The following is a 16,108-nucleotide window of genomic DNA, read 5'->3' as shown; positions in this document are numbered from 1 at the left end:
CTCATGATGAAGTCTAAACATAATGAGATCTCTTGGGGAAGAGAAGCCTGTATAAATGGACCCATTAACAGCCAGAGTGCAACAGACTCTGTCTGATCCCCTAGCCATGGTAGAGGCAAGAAATGTGCAATGAGGTCACAAAGATGACTAAGATCTGATAAAGTTAAGGCATATCACTACTGAGCATACTGATGAGCATTTTTTCAATTGCTTATAACATCTTTATTTTTAACAATTTTCCAGCCTAATCAAACAAAGGCACTAGCTCTCAATAAGGACTATCTATAGCCATGCCAAGTTTCAAGTTGCTAATCAGTTGCTTCTTTTGTAGCCATGTTTAAAAATGTGTGGATAAAATTACTCTATAACGTGAGAAGCGTTTTTTCCACTTTCTCATCACAGAGCAGATGAAGGGATTTTCCTCAAACTTAAAAAAAAGTCATCTCTGGGCTTAGATGAAATACTGAAAATTATAGCCCAAAAGATGAATGGTTTGCCCACTATAATACAGAAATGCATACATCAGAGTAAAATGGATACATTATAGAATGTAATGCCTAAAGAATATACTAACCATACGCTACACTTCTTGGGTGGCAATATGAATATTTGTACGCTGTGTGCAACATATACCAATACACATGAAGCACATACACTGTATGGTGAAATGCACACTGTACTTCATATAAGCCAATGCACTAGACAATGCAATTAATGAAAAAGAACTTTCTTGAGCATTCACTTTTACTCAGCCTGGTGAAATCACATTGCTGCAGTTATGGCCATTTCTGCTCACAGTGATGCCAACAGGTGTTTTGCCATTGTATTTAATGAAGGCATGATTGGGTTTAAAGTCTGTGAACTCAAATTGCTGAAGGTAAAACACATGGCTTACCTCTCAGCTGTCAAACTTATCTTCTGCAGAAGACTGAAGTCCATTTTTAATTGTGGCCCATGGGCAGAGAGATAAATCTAGAATTATGTACTCCCTTCACGCCACAGATATGGGAGAGAGATTTGCACAGAGATCAAGGAGAGCCTCTGGCCTTTATGTAATAACAGATTTTAGTTATGATTATAACTTACTATTTATTCAGTCCCTCATTGTCATACCCAGCATCACTCAGTTCGGATATCTGCACCATTATTCCTGCCCTTTGTTTCTATTTCTTCCCCAGCCTTCTCTTTTTCTCCCTTTTTTGGTATGCCTTCTAGGTTCATCCCTCTGCGTTTCCTTCCTTGCCGGTACTCCCACTTCCCCACTCGTCACCCGCATCTGCATTTTACCTGCTAAAATTATCAGCAATTAACTAGATAATGGTTAAAAAAAAACAAACCAGATTCTAGAGCTTGTGAAAGTTGTTGGTTTGACAGCCCTGGAGATTGAAGTTATCTGATTTATCTCTAGATAATTTATCTCTAGATACAGCACAGGCAACAAGGCAGAATTATAAGTGAAAAGTGTTTTAAAATCTTATTAAAGGAAGAGTCTATCAGTACAGTTAGGGCTCATACAGCATACTCATGTCTAACTGCATTAGATGGGACCACCTATTCTGTCGTATCACTGCATAATTTTTTTTTTATTGACAGCATATCAATGATAAAATTCCATCATCCAAACATTACAACTACTGTATAATCACCTGATAGTGATTAAAAAACTTCTTTGCTTACTCAAAAGTCATTGCTGTAACACACAGTTCTACTAAACAAACAATAAGAGGAAATGACAGGTGAATACCAACCTCTTTGCTTGGGGAGAATTCAAGGAGAAGGTTGCATAGTGTGGAAGATGCTACCACCAGGACTTCATCTGGAGCATTCTGTAAAACCTAAGGGCATGAGGAGTAGAGTGGGGAGCTCCATTAATTGTTATGAACAAGACTAAGATCACTTTTAAACAAAGTTACGGTTTTGCTTAGCAAGAGCCACCAGATGAGCCTCAGTGCCCTTGTACTGCAATGAAGGGTTATGCTGGGATTTGGAAATTCACCTCCACAATCATCCTGTTGAAGTAGAGCAGTTTTTGCACAAAAAGACCTTCAGGCATTGTGATCTGCATGGCACTGACGCCTATGTGAAGGTGAGGTGGAGCAGTTGATAGTCTTCCCCACCACTTACATGTCCTGATCTTACATGGGCCAAAACAGCTGTTCCTCTGTGGAGCAAATAATTTTGAAAGAGTCTCATTTCTTCCTTTTCAATGGACTACAGAGCTGGCACACCAAAGGAGAGCAATCTACACTATCCTACACTATGAATGGTGCATAAAATGCATCTCTTCAATGCACTGAGCAGCCCAGGAGGGAATGAGTCATTGGAGATGCATGTTCTCCCTTGGGGTAATGGCAACTCTGAACAGCCTCCTATAAAGGGCTTTGTGCAAACTGCAATTATCTACCCCTATATAATTACTGAGATTACAGAGTGCTACAGAATCAGCTTGCTTGAACAATCCTTAAGTGTGTTTTCTTAAATCATTGTGCTTTTACATTTAACTGTTATAAAAGTAAAAATACCCCAAACCACTTTTTCCTTCTTGGATGTGGGAAAAGAAGTTACTCACTCATACAATAACTTGAATTCTTCAAGAGGTTTTGTCCCTATGGGTGCTCCATCATAGGATGAAGATGCACCTGTGCATTCTTGACCAGAGACTGTGAAAACAGTGTCTAATGTACTACAGAGCAGCACCTTGTACTTAGATAAGAGGGCATATAAGTAGGTGTGAACTTTGCTGCACTCATTTCCTTCTCACCCAGGAAGCCAGAGACTACAAAGTGGAGGGAAAGAAGGGCAGGGGATAGATCACCCATAGGGACAAAACATCTCAAAAAACTCAAGTTACCGTCACCTTGTCTGATCAGTCCATCAGCCCTTTCAGGAAAAGCGCCGATCACAACATGTCTTTCTTATTGTTCTAGCCATTCCTTCAGCCACCCGCTGGCCAGGCTGTCACTGGCACCAGACACCTGACTGGATAGCACATTGCAGCGCAGAACCCCTAAGCTCCAGTCAAGAGCACACAGATGCACACACATCCTATAGTGGAGCTCCTATAAGGATATATACCAGGGGCGGCCAACCTGAGCCTGAGAAGGAGCCAGAATTTACCAATCTACATTGCCAAAGAGCCACTGTAATACATCAGCAGCCCCCGCATCAGCTCCCCGCCCCCCCACGCCTCCCCCTTTCTCCCCACACCTCCCGATCAGCTGTTTTGTGGCATGCAGGAGGCTTGGGGGGGGGGGGAGGAGCAAGAGCATGGCAGGCTCAGAGTGGGAAGGGGTAGAATGGGGGCAGGGCCTGTGACAGAGCCAGGGGTTGAGCAGTGAGCACCCTCTGGCATATTGGAAAGTTGGCACCTGTAGCTCTAGCCCCGGAGTCTGTGCCTATACAAGGAGCTATATATTAACTTCTGAAGAGCTGCATGTGGCTCTGGAGCCACAGGTTGGCCACCCCTGATATATACTCAAAGGAGAATGAGTGGTTTTAATTGGGATTTACTGAGTCAGAGTTTAAGGCCAGAAGGAACCACCAGGTTATCTATTCTGACCTCTTGTACATCACAAGCCACTAAACACCCCCATCCATGCCCACAACAAGCCAACCACCAGAATTAGACCTAAATATTACAAGCCCCCAGGAAACTAAACTATTGTGTGCCACAGGCAGAGAAGAGGAGAGATCAAAATGCACCAACCTCTCTGTTCACGATCTGTTACTGCTTACAGATATGGCAGTACAGGATACTTTATTTAAGAAGAAGAAGAAGAAGAGGACAGTACAGTCCAATGCCCACCCTTCTGCTGTGGCAGGGAATAGACTTCACTTGCTATTGAAAGATCCCTGTTCAATGCATCAGAGAATGGAAAACAAAAAAAAAATCCTTTTTTTTATCCTTTTTACCTTGTGGATAATAATTCCTTTTTAAGCCCCAACTGTGTGTGTAGTGTAGTCTTATGCATGAGCAAAAACTAGTATGAGCCTCAAATCCCATTTCCACCAAAGATACTGCCAACATCTGTTGTCTATCTTTTGTTCTTGAATCCCACTAAATTCGATTCTGCCATGAAATTTCTAACCATTTGCCTCCAACAAAAAAATTATTCCATTTTTTTAACCTGACCTTTATTATTATTATTGTTGTTACAGTAGTTGGTTTTCTCTCCTGTTGCTGCTGTCACCAATGAACTTGTGATTCCTTTTTGATACGCAACTTTAAACTAAGTTCCCTTTGTAGACCCCTATTCTCCCCTCTATACAGCTCTAATACCTTCAGCTGGTCATCTTAAGGAAGACTTGTCCAAGTCTTTGTTCATTTTTATAATTATTTTGAGATTTAAATTCTTTTTCTCTACATTACAACAGTTATATACTGGGGGATATTTCCACACTTTGCATTGTGGAAAGGAGATGTAGGATAAAAGACCTAGTAAGTTTTCCCCATTAGCTGCAAACAAAATGTTAAAAAAGCGCCAGATTCTCTACTGCCTGGCACCTTGGATAGTTATTTATACACACATTGTAAGTAAAGTATAGGGCAGTGGAGAATAAGGCCAAAAGGACAGATATAAATCCAATGGCATCCTTCTGTGGGCCTCAGTTCCTCACATGTCGTTGTGAGAGCATGCCCACAGAGGGAGAAGTACCTCTTACGTTTGACAGAAGGACTGTACATTTATTTAGCACTAGCCAGAAATATTTTACTTATAAATCATGCTTTTCAAGCTGACTGAATAACTATACTCAATTGTTTAAAAGTAAGCAGCTTCTCTTTTCTGGGGGAACTAGTGAGCCACTAACTGAAAGGCAAGGATCAAAGTCAGAGGTGATGTAAAATGTGGTGTAACTTACTGATGTAACTGGGTATAATTTATATCATGAGGGGACAGAAAGGCAGAATTGTTACAGGAAAGTCAACCAAAAGTAGGGTTTAAGACAATGTACCGCTAAAGCTACTGAAATGAATTTGCCTTGACACAGTTCCTGAAGGACAGCCAATGCCTGGTAATGGAGAAATGCCTGAAAACGTGAAATTCCTAATTACAATATTGCTGACATTTCTTCCTACCAAGCAAATCCATCCCTAAGATTTTTCTCCTGATCAATGGACTGGGCAGCTCTCTCTGGTCTGGCTCTTTCTGTGGTCACAAATACAATAAGCAACCAAGAGCAGAATGCTTGTAAAAGAAGTCAGATCCATTTTGAAGATATGGATACATTTTATATTCCCTTTTGAACAGGGATGGGTACAAAGCTGAGCCAGAGATCATAGACTGGCTCAAGAAGGCTTTTTTGGAATGGATGGCCATGTTCTCCTGCCATTGTTCAGAAATATCAAACTGCTGTCTTCACCTAAAAAGAGGAAAAGAGCGGATAGTCACATAGAATCATAGGGCGGGTAGTGATCGATCTATTGGGGATCAATTTATCACATCTCGTTGAGAGGCAGAAGCGGAGTCGACGGGGGAGCGGCAGCGGTCAACTCACCGCCATCCTCACGGCCAGGTTAGTTGACCTAAGATACGCTGACTTCAGCTTCGCTATTCGCGTAGCTGAAGTTGCGTATCTTAGGTCAACCCCACCCCCTGTTAGTGTAGACCAGGGCATAGAACCGTAGGGTTTGAAGGGACCACAAGGGTCATCTAGTCTAACCATCAGCCAAGATGCAGGATTTGTTGTGTCTAAACCATCCAAGACAGATGGCTATCTGGCCTCTTTTTGAAAATCTCAAGTGAAGGAGATTCCATGACTTCCCTAGGCAGTTTGTTCCATTATCCTACTGTTCTTACAGTATGAAGTATTTCCAGAGATTTAATCTAAATCTGCTATGCTGTAGTTTGAACCCATTGCCTCTTGTCCTGCCCTCTGTGGCAAGAGAACAATTTTTCTCCATCTTTTTTATGGCAGCCTTTCAAGTATTTGAAGACCACTATCATGTCCCTCCTGAATCTCCTCTTTTCCAAACTAAACATACCCAATTCCTCCAGCCTTTGCTCATATGATTTATATTCCAAACCTTTGATAATTTTTGTCGCTCGCCTCTGGATCCTTTCCAGTTTCATATAGTAGTGACCAAAATTGGACACAGTACTCCAGCTGAAGCCTAATCAGTGCTGAGTAGAGCGGTATTATCATCTCCCGTGACTTGCATGGTACGCCTCTGTTTATGTAACCCACAATTGCACTTGCTGGGTTGTTTTTTTTTTTTTTTTTTTTTTTTTTTTTTTTTTTTTTTTTTTTTTTTTTTTTTTTTTTTTTTGCAACAGCATTGCATTGACGACTCATGTTGAGGTTGTGATCCACCACAACTCCCAGATCCTTCTCAACAGTCCTGCTGCAAAGCTAGTTATCCCTCATTTGGTATTTGCACATTTGGTTTTTGTTCCCTAAATGAAGCACCTTATATTTGTCTTTGTTGAATTTCATTTTGTTGTCGATAGCCCAGTTCTCCAATTTATCAAGATCCCTTTGAATTTTAGCTCTATCCTCCAAAGTGTTGGCAACCCCCCTAGCTTTGTGTCATCTGCAAATTTGATCAGTATGCTCTATATTCCTACATCCAGGTAATTAATAAAGATGTTAAACAATACCAGACCCAGAACAGATCCTTCTCCAGTGACAGGGTAGAAGGTTAGAAGGCTGACTCATAAAATTGTGGAAACTAGAGGTCAATATGGCCAAGAAGTTCAGAATTCATAAAGAAAAGGTGGTTGTCCTATGAGGAATCCAGGTTCTAGAGATGTCCAAGGCAGATAAATCCAGTCTGCAAGAAACCTTAATGGAGTACAAGAGAGACCCCAACTATAGGCTTGGAGGATAAGGACCTACAAAGGAATAGTCTTGAATCTGAGACTCCCTGAGACTCCTTGCAAACTCCATTGATGACAGTGAGGCCAAACCCAAAAACTAAGACCCAAGATTGTCCAGGCATCCAAGACTAATGAAACTTGAGGGGTAATGGGCAAAGAAGTCCAACTTTGCTCCACAAAAATCACCCATCTCAAGTCAGGTCAAATGTCATCCACAATTAAACCAACACACCCTGATTTGGTGGCACAGTCAGCAGCAAGAGAAAAGATTCTAAGGACCAGCACTCACTTCTGAAGCATCAACCAGACTGGTTGAGAGTCATCTCTTAGTCCAGAAATCCCTTCGGATCTGACACACTTGTGCGGTTTCACTTGTGAACGAAAGCAGGGGTAGTTCTCAGAATGGCAGTATTCTTGCTGTCTTTTACAGAGGCCTGCATTCTCTAAGCCCTTATGCACCTTGTAATCAGAGTTCCTGGCTCTTCTTGGTTCTGTGCCACTTCCACAATCTCTGAAGATGTGTTGAAGCTAAGGTTACTGACATGCTTGCCTGGCTTATATCATGAAACAGGGGAGTTTATATCCTTTACACATTTTTATCCAGTATAATTTAGCTGTGGATCCTGTTAAACTCAGGATTTGCAAAGATTCCACAGGATAATTTCCCTTTTTCAGTTCAAAATTTGCTGCCTTTTAATTTCATTGTCTCCTTGTTCTAGTAATATGAAAAATCGTAAACAGGAATTTTTGGCTGACTTTTTTACATTATTCATTGTTTTATAAACCTCCACCATGTCATCACTAATTCATCAACTCTCTAAGTTATATGGCCCTAATCTTTCTATTTGTCTACTCATTTTTGTTGCCCTTCTCTGTACCTGTCCTATTTCTGCTGTATGACTTTTGAGGTCAAGTGCCCAGAACTGAACATACTGTCTATGTATGGTTATACCGCTGATTTACAAAACAACATTATAATATATTATTATTATTTATTAGTAGTATTACAGAAACGCTGTACTCTGTTTCTTCAGGTAACATATCTTATTTGCTTTTTTGATCAAAGCTGTGCACTGAACAGGTTTTCATGGAGGTGTCAGTTATTCAGACTAATAACATTGGCTTCTATGCAATAAGCTTAACCACCCTGCATACCTGAGGGCAAATGGGGAACTACAGAAACAGGAAACACTTTGCACAGAGTGCCTCACAGCTTCCTCATTCTCTTTCTCACCTGTACCAGCATATCTGCTCTTTTGTTCTATGCTTAACTAGGCAAATCACAGGAACAAAATCTCTTAGCCTTGCACACTGTTTCTGGTTGGTTTGCCCATTCTCTCCTCCAGAAGCTGCCATTTTCCAATAGACAGAGTAGTATGTGCAGTGCAATTAGTCTTCCTCTGTCCTTTTTACTAATTCAATACAACCCATTCTTCAAAACCACTCAGTCGTTCAATAAACTGCAGTGCATGTGACAATGCAATATGTGCTATTTTTCATTCTAGTTTACGTTTAGGCAGCCTGATTTTAAAATCATAAGCCATGCTTTCCCTCTCTTCCCTGGGGCTGGTGCTTCTGGGACTGGACTGGGGGGCTGTGCCACACACAGCAGTGCACTACACTGCACTGCCCCAAGAGGAATACAGAGAGATTTGCATTAGGCTGAAGAGAAATGCTCTACCCACATCATGGCCCTGTCTCTTCCAGCATCCCACTCCCTGGGAAAGTATTGCAGGTGGAATGTAGATCAATATCCCCTCCCCACGCTGCAGCCTCAACCTCAGTTGCCAGTTATAGGCTAAGCAGGGGAGCAGAGGGGAGAACTTTCCTATGTTGCTGAGTAAGGGCTAGGGGCAATCTGGCTCTCAGTGCCTGTCTTATTTTGTAATAGATTGTGTTACATTTCAAAAGAGAAAGTGCAGGCAACAACACTGTTTGTTGTTACTGGGCTTTTGCTGATTTGTGAGCCTCCAAAACAGATTACACATATCAGATGTCAAGGTGATACCTATTAAGATTCTACAAAAAGACACTGTAACTGATGAACAGTTCACATCCACTTCCAAGTGTGTGATTCTTGCTATTTTTCGTCTCACCTTCATTAAGGGTTTCCATACGGCGTGATCCTGAAAACTCGTCCGTAGCTGCTGCACAGACCGGGACAAACTGTGCAAACATCTACAAAGAAAAATGAAATGAGGTCTGTGAAATACTTTCACTGTTTCTCTCCATACAGATATAGCTAGGAATTTGATAATTAATACAACGAACACCAAGAAATATTTTACTATCCTCTTTAATGAATTTTCAGAGACTAGAAACTACTTTACATTAGTTTTAGTGTTTGATGGATAGCAAATCAAGGACCAAAAAAAAGCAGAGTTAAACACACTGAAAATTATTTTAATTAAACAAGGAAAGCTCATACCTGACTGCAGATAGCCGCACCTTGATACTAGACTCAGACAAGCCATTCACAATTCGGTCCATCATATTTTCAGTCTCAATGATCTGGAGAAAAAGATTAATGGTGCATAAACAACATAAGGTGGACAACTTTTGTATTACTTGTAAATGCTACTGTTTTGCTGTGGTTTATCTATAACATTCTAAATTTTGCATATGAAAAAAGAATTTACCTTAGAAACAACAACCCTTATTTCCCCTTATGGAACCACTGAACTCATCAATTAGACAATAGTATCTACTCTCTTTGCCTGATGGTGGTTTTCTTCTGATGCTTTCTTGGTGATTCATAAGGCCGTTGATGGAAAAACTGAGAGGTTCTGTAACACTGTGCAGACTGTGGCAGTAGAACTTAGTTTTGGCGCTGGTGTGCAATACCCAAGGAACAGAGTGTAGCTCTTGAATCCTTGAAAGTGTGGAGGGAATCATCCATTTTCTGGTTGAAAAGATGGGATGCATCGAAAGGGAAGTCTTCAGTGATGTTTTGGACCTCCCTGGGAAAACCAGAGGAATGGAGCCACGACTCCCTCCTCATGACGATGCCAGTGGCAACTGAGCATAATGAAGTATCTGCTGCATCTGCTGCTGATTAGAGCGAGGTCTTTGCTACCATCGTCCCCATCTCAATTATTGCCAGAAAGCAGGCCCGGTCCTATTGTGGCAGTTTCTTGACAAAGTCCTCCAATTTGCTGTAATTCAGGAAATCATATTTGGCAAGTAATGCCTGATAATTCGAAATCCTGAATTGAAGACTGGCTCAAAAAAAAAAAAAAAAAAGACTTTGCAGCCTAAAAGGTCCAGTCTCTTGCCCTCCCTGTCAGATGGGTGGAGCATGGATGCTGCTGCCTAGCCCGTTCCATCGCTGCCTGGACCACAAGTGAATTGGGTATGAGAACAGAAATTTAGACCTCTTGGCTAGTACATATTATCTTTTTTTCTGCCCCCTTTGAGGTAAGTGTACATATGGCACTGTATGTCAAACTGTGCGAGCTGGCTCAAGAATGGCATTGTTCATTGGAAGAGCAACTCTAGTTGGCTCTGATGAGTAAAGTGTATAGAGCAGCTTATGCTCAGTGTCTTGGATTTCCTCCAGAGGAATGTGAAGCTCACCCGCCATTCTATGCAAGAGAGCCTGGAATTGGTAGTAGTCATCAGAAGATTGGGGGATGTCAAAGCCACTGCTGCATCAGGAGAGGACAACAGGAATCTCAACTGTTCCAGCAATACCGTCCGAGCTGGACTGAGTGGCTCATCTCCCATTACTGGTTCCGAGCTCAAAAGCGCCCATGACGGTGAAATAGGTGAAGCCTCCCTAATCAACAGGCAGGTTCTAATGGTGGATACTGGGGCCAGGATCCCCATAGGGCCTGCATGATGGTTCTGGAAGGTGCTGAGGAGGGCCACTTGGCACAGGAAACCAGTGGCTCCGAGGCTGCTGGAGTTGAGGATACTGCCATGATGTGGAAGGCCTCCTCATAGTGGTGGGATGGGATGGACGGTCCTTGACTCTCATTCGAGTCCTCCAAAGATGAAAACTCAGTACCATCAGCTGCACTGTCAGAGCTGGTGGAAGCGTGTATGCTGTTGGAGCGAGAGGTGAGGAGTGCCTCAGATACTTCATATCTGATGCCCGAGATCCCCCTGAAAGTACAGGGCCCCAGAAGGGGTGAGGACCTTGGCTTTCCCAGGACAAACACTTCCTGGGGCTGTGGCACTTTTCACGACCTCCCTGGAGTCAAGGGCACTTTTTCAGTCCCTGGAACTGGAATGGGAGCAATCGTTTTCCCTGGATTGGATGGCTCTCAGGGATGCTGATGTTAACTGTGTGTGTGGGTCTGCACTCAATACTGGCGGATCTGTCGATTTATGCAGCTTTTTTAGTGTTTGTGCGCGTTAGGGCACGCTCCGTCCCCATGACTAGAGTTCATGGAAGGAGTGTCTCCCTTCTTAGGCTTAGAGGAAAACTTATCGCCATGCTTATATACATGCTTTCTTATCTCCTGACTAGTCCCCAGTGCAGGGTCCAGAGTGGTGGTACCACCAGTGCTGGCCTCTGCCTCCATAGTTGGTGGTGCACTCCTGGCAGCCTCAGCCCGATGTACAGAGGGGAGATGGGGGTGTCTCTGTGGCTAGGGTCCAAATGAGGCCTCATTGGGACTTCCAGGAGGTGCTTTTGGAGGCAGAGAGCCTGGCCTTCTCAGGTATGGCTAGGGAAGGACTAACAGATACCACACCTGGATGCAATGTTGGCTTCTCCCAAGCAGTACAGGCAGAGTTGATGTTCGTCGTTGACTCGAGAAGGAACGCAGGGCAGGAAGCACAGATTGAAAAGCCTGGGGATTGTGGCATGGTCCAGTACCAACATGTAGGTCCAGGGAGGAGGGGTGTTCATGGGGAACAAAACTCCCCAAATAGGAACCCCAATCCTACTTCTAAAATTATCAAACTACTAAAAACTATAACAAAAACAATAAAAATGGTAAAAACTGTAAAACTAACTATGTACAACTGTAGATTTTTTAAGTGTGTCACACGAAGAGAACACATAGGAGAAGTCTACACTAGCACTTACATCAGAAAAACTTTTTTCGCTCAGAGGTGTGAAAGAAAACACACCTCTGAACGACATAAGTTTTGTCAGCATAAGCACTTGGGTGCATTGCACTGTTGGTGGGAGATGCTCTCCTGCCAATACAGCTACCACCGTTCGTTGAGCTGTTTTTATTACGTCGATGGGAGAGCTCTCTCCTGTCGGCACAACACAGCTACACGAGCGCTCTTATAGCGGGACAGCTGTATTGGTACAGGTGTGCCACTGTAAGCTTAAGACATGGTCTAATAGTTCTGTAAGACATGGCCTAATAGTTCTGACCTGGATCATGCAACGGTGAGAAAGAACTGGACAAGTGGTCAGTCCAGCCCACCTTTTATCACCTTGGGCGAAAGGATGAGGCAAGCCAAAGGTGCAAGTGCAGACCAATGGACACTACTACTTGAAAAATCTCTGGCTCTGGATGCATGGTGAGCATGCATAGACCCTCAGTGGAATACAATAGGGACTATGACTCGAAGCAGCAGCAGTAATCAGCGCATGGAGTTGGTGGGGAGCGAGTGCACAGGGTCGACAGGAAAGGCGGGGAGAGAGCAGAGTCACTTAGATGATATTCCCATTTTCATCTCAAGAAGCACCTTTTTCACGGTAGAGTTATACCCTCCAACAAAAACTCTTACTCCAAGACACATTCTTCTGTCTCCTTCTTCTGTTCTCCCTCTCCTTTGAAGGTGACCCAGACCGCACTGACACCATACAACCCCTCTGAGACACCTAGCTCTCTTCTCTGAGATAACCAGCCACCATCCCATGTACTCTTTTCCATTAGATGCTGCCTCTATCACCACCCCACAGTGCAATTCCCTCTGTTAGACAACCTTTTCCATGCACTCTTCTATACGAGATACCCTGTCCCCACAAGCAGGTTCAATCCCTCAGTGGTACATCACCTTCTGCTGCTTCCACATGACACATTCACCCAGTTCTCCCTTTCGTCCCTCCTCAGCACCCCTGTCCCCCATGAAGGTGAGACGGGGAGAAGTGAAATCTGTTCCCTGCCTGATCCTTTCCTGACCCACTGAACAGGAGAAGTAGGGAAGTGCTAGCCTCTTGTCTGGTCCTTATACAATCAATACAATACCCATAATCTTTGTATCTGAAGATGGGACCTAGACAGTGTTCTCAAATGAAATTTCCTGTGAGGAAAGCCTTGGCCAGTGCATGCTTAGAACCAAGTAGTAAAGCTTCTATTTCATTTGGGTATAATTTCATAACACTATATGGCATTCATCACTCAGTGCTGTATGAAGCTAAAGAGGAAACGTACAGACACTTCTACCAAATCTGTACAACTGTCTAACTGCAGGTTACAGTCCTGCAGAATACCACTTAGAACATACATATAAATACAGAAAAGGACAGGTCCTAAAACATCAGTGTTAGACATATCAGCTGACAAGACAGAATACATACATACATAAATACTTTGCAATACTACAATGCTTTTCATCAGAGCATTTCAGAATATTTCACAAACAAAACAACCACCAATACCCTTGGGAGACACCATAGGTGAATATTAGCATCCCCATTTCACCAACAGAGAAAGACACAGAATGGTTAAGTGATTTAGCCAAGATGTACTAGCAATTCTGTGGCAGAGCCAGAAATCAAACTTAGTTTTTCTGAATCCTAGTCCTGTGTTTTTAAACACAAGATCTGTGGTTCTCAACCCTCAGGCCACTTGCAGCCCAATCAGCACACAGCTGCAGTCCATGTGACATCCTCAGGGCCATACAGGTAGCATATATATTGTGTGGATGTGTCCCACATAACACAGAGAGCTGCATATGTGGCCCACAGTGGTAAACAGGTTGAGAACCGCTGCACTAGACTGTTTCCTCATCCGAGTTTCTTCTGTTCCTTGATATTTTAATAAGACGACTAATCGCTGGCTTTCTAGATGCTACAAAAAAACCACATTGAATAAAAAGGTAAGCATCTTACATATACTTAAAAACAGAAATTCGTCCCTGTTTACAGATCATTTGAAGAGTAGCAAACCATCTGGGTACTTACATGGCCCCCATCATGGTAGTATGTATGCACCTCACACACAATGAATTTATAATCAACTCTCCTGGGAGGTGGAGAATTATTTGATTTCCCAAGGTTGCACAGGAATGTGTGCAAGAACTGGGAAATGAACTGGAATCTCCTGAATCTCATTCCAGTGCTTTAACCACAAAACCAACCTTTCTCCCTCAGAGGGCAATGAATTTAAAGATACACACTGATCAAATTTTTAATCAGTTTTAAAAGTATTACAATTTCTTCAATAAATTCACTGTGGAGATTATTGTATATTTCACTATTTCTGTCCTCCGAAGTTGTTGTGAATTTGTTAGACGTTTATCCCTTTCACAAAAGAGAGATGCTTTAATATCATCTTTGGTTTAGTAAGGATGAAATCCTGCAAAACACAATTGGAAAGTACTCCCAAATTCAACCCCACTTTTTTTTTTTTTAAACATAGTACATACCATGGGGCATAATATTTTGAACAGATATTTCTAATATGATCCAAGTCTTGTCAACCTATTGCAGTACATGAACTCAGAGCTGTGTATTAAAATGTTTCTGAATACCGCTAACTTCTTCAAAATACATTCTATTCTGCTTCAGCTACTTTTTATTGGGGGAGCACAAAATAATTACATCTATTCAGTATTTTACAGCTACTAACATCTATTTTTCATCCTTCTGTGGAGATGCTAATGACAAAATTATTTAGAAAAGTTAGGAAAACACAAAAGTTACATATAAATACTTTTAAACAACATACAAATTGTAGATCAGTGTTATATTGCAAATAAGACTACAAACTATGATACCACATATATGAATCAACAATTTAAAAATAAATATTTTATTAGAAAACAAAAATTACACAGAAATAATGTTATAAAAAGACAGTCTATTTTTATGGTCACTTTTTAATGGTTAGTCTTCACTTTTCTGAGCTAAGATCTTAATATGTAGAGTCCCTTTGAATCATTATTGAACTGAAACATTTCTCCTGCCTTGTATGGGTTCTAGGAGACCATTACATAAGCCTATGTAAATTCTGGAAAATAGCACCATGGTATAGAATCAGTTCACATTAAACAAATTTCGGCAGCAGTGAAAAAAAAAACCTCTTAAATCTCACTAGGCAAACTTTTGTACTCATTTTCGTCAGTAAAACTCCATTTAAGTCAACTGGGTGCATTGGCCTGAGAGGAGAATTTCAAACCATATATGCAAAAAGAAAAGGAGTACTTGTGGCACCTTAGAGATTAACAAATTTATTTGAGCATAAGCTTTCATGAGCTACAGCTCACTTCATCGGATGCATTCAGTGGAAAATACAGAGGGGAGATTTATATACAAAGAGAACATGAAACAATGGGTGTTACTATACACATTGTAATGAGAGCGATCAGGTAAGGTGAGCTATTACCAGCTGGAGAGCAGGGGAGAAAAAACCTTTTGTAGTGATAATCAAGGTGGGCCATTTCCAGCTGTTCCAGTCTGAGGAACAGTGGGGGAGGGGGAGAATAAACATGGGGAAATAGTTTTACTTTGTTTAATGATACATCCACTCCCTGTCTTTATTCAAGCCTAAGTTAATTGTATCCAGTGTGCAAATTAATTCCAATTCAGCAGTCTCTCGGAGTCTGTTTTTGAAGTTTTTTTGTTGAAGAATTGCCACTTTTAGGTCTGTAATCAAGTGACCAAAGAGATTGAAGTGTTCTCTGACTGGTTTTTGAATGTTATAATTCTTGACGTCTGATTTGTGTCCATTTATTATTTTATGTAGAGACTGTCCAGTTTGACCAATGTACATGGCAGAGGGGCATTGCTGGCACATGATGGCATATATCACATTGGTAGATGCGCAGGTGAACGAGCCTCTGATAGTGTGGCTGATGTGATTAGGCCCTATGATGGTGTCCCCTGAATAGATATGTGGACAGAGTTGGCAACGCGCTTTGTTGCAAGGATAGGTTCCTGGGTTGGTGGTTCTGCTGTGTGGTGTGTGGTTGCTGGTGAGTATTTGCTTCAGATTGGGGGGCTGTCTGTAAGCAAGGACTGGCCTGTCTCCCAAGTTCTGTGAGAGTGATGGGTCGTCCTTCAGGATAGGTTGTAGATCTTGATGATACGTTGGAGAGGTTTTAGTTGGGGGCTGAAGGTGATGGCTAGTGGTGGTCTGTTGTTTTCTTTGTTGGGC

At 42.0% G+C, this 16,108-nt stretch overlaps 1 protein-coding gene across 30 annotated transcripts in view; it reads right to left on the bottom strand.

The window, feature by feature from the left end:
* The window catches only part of ARMC8 (armadillo repeat containing 8), a 192,342-nt gene that overhangs the window by 29,938 nt on the left and 146,296 nt on the right, over nucleotides 1-16,108 (bottom strand). For all 30 annotated transcript variants that reach the window (XM_043492813.1, XM_043492830.1, XM_043492825.1 and 27 more), the window contains 3 exons: nucleotides 9,247-9,329; nucleotides 8,915-8,996; nucleotides 1,749-1,835 (listed from right to left, as the gene is read on the bottom strand). In XM_043492813.1, coding sequence (XP_043348748.1) covers nucleotides 1,749-1,835; nucleotides 8,915-8,996; nucleotides 9,247-9,329 — 252 coding nt within the window. The remainder of the gene's footprint in view (nucleotides 1-1,748; nucleotides 1,836-8,914; nucleotides 8,997-9,246; nucleotides 9,330-16,108) is intronic.

Source organism: Dermochelys coriacea, chromosome 9 (assembly GCF_009764565.3).
Source record: "Dermochelys coriacea isolate rDerCor1 chromosome 9, rDerCor1.pri.v4, whole genome shotgun sequence".
Lineage (NCBI taxonomy): Eukaryota > Metazoa > Chordata > Testudines > Dermochelyidae > Dermochelys > Dermochelys coriacea.
Note: the sequence above shows the minus strand (reverse complement) of the source record. Positions and strands in the feature narration are given on the sequence as shown.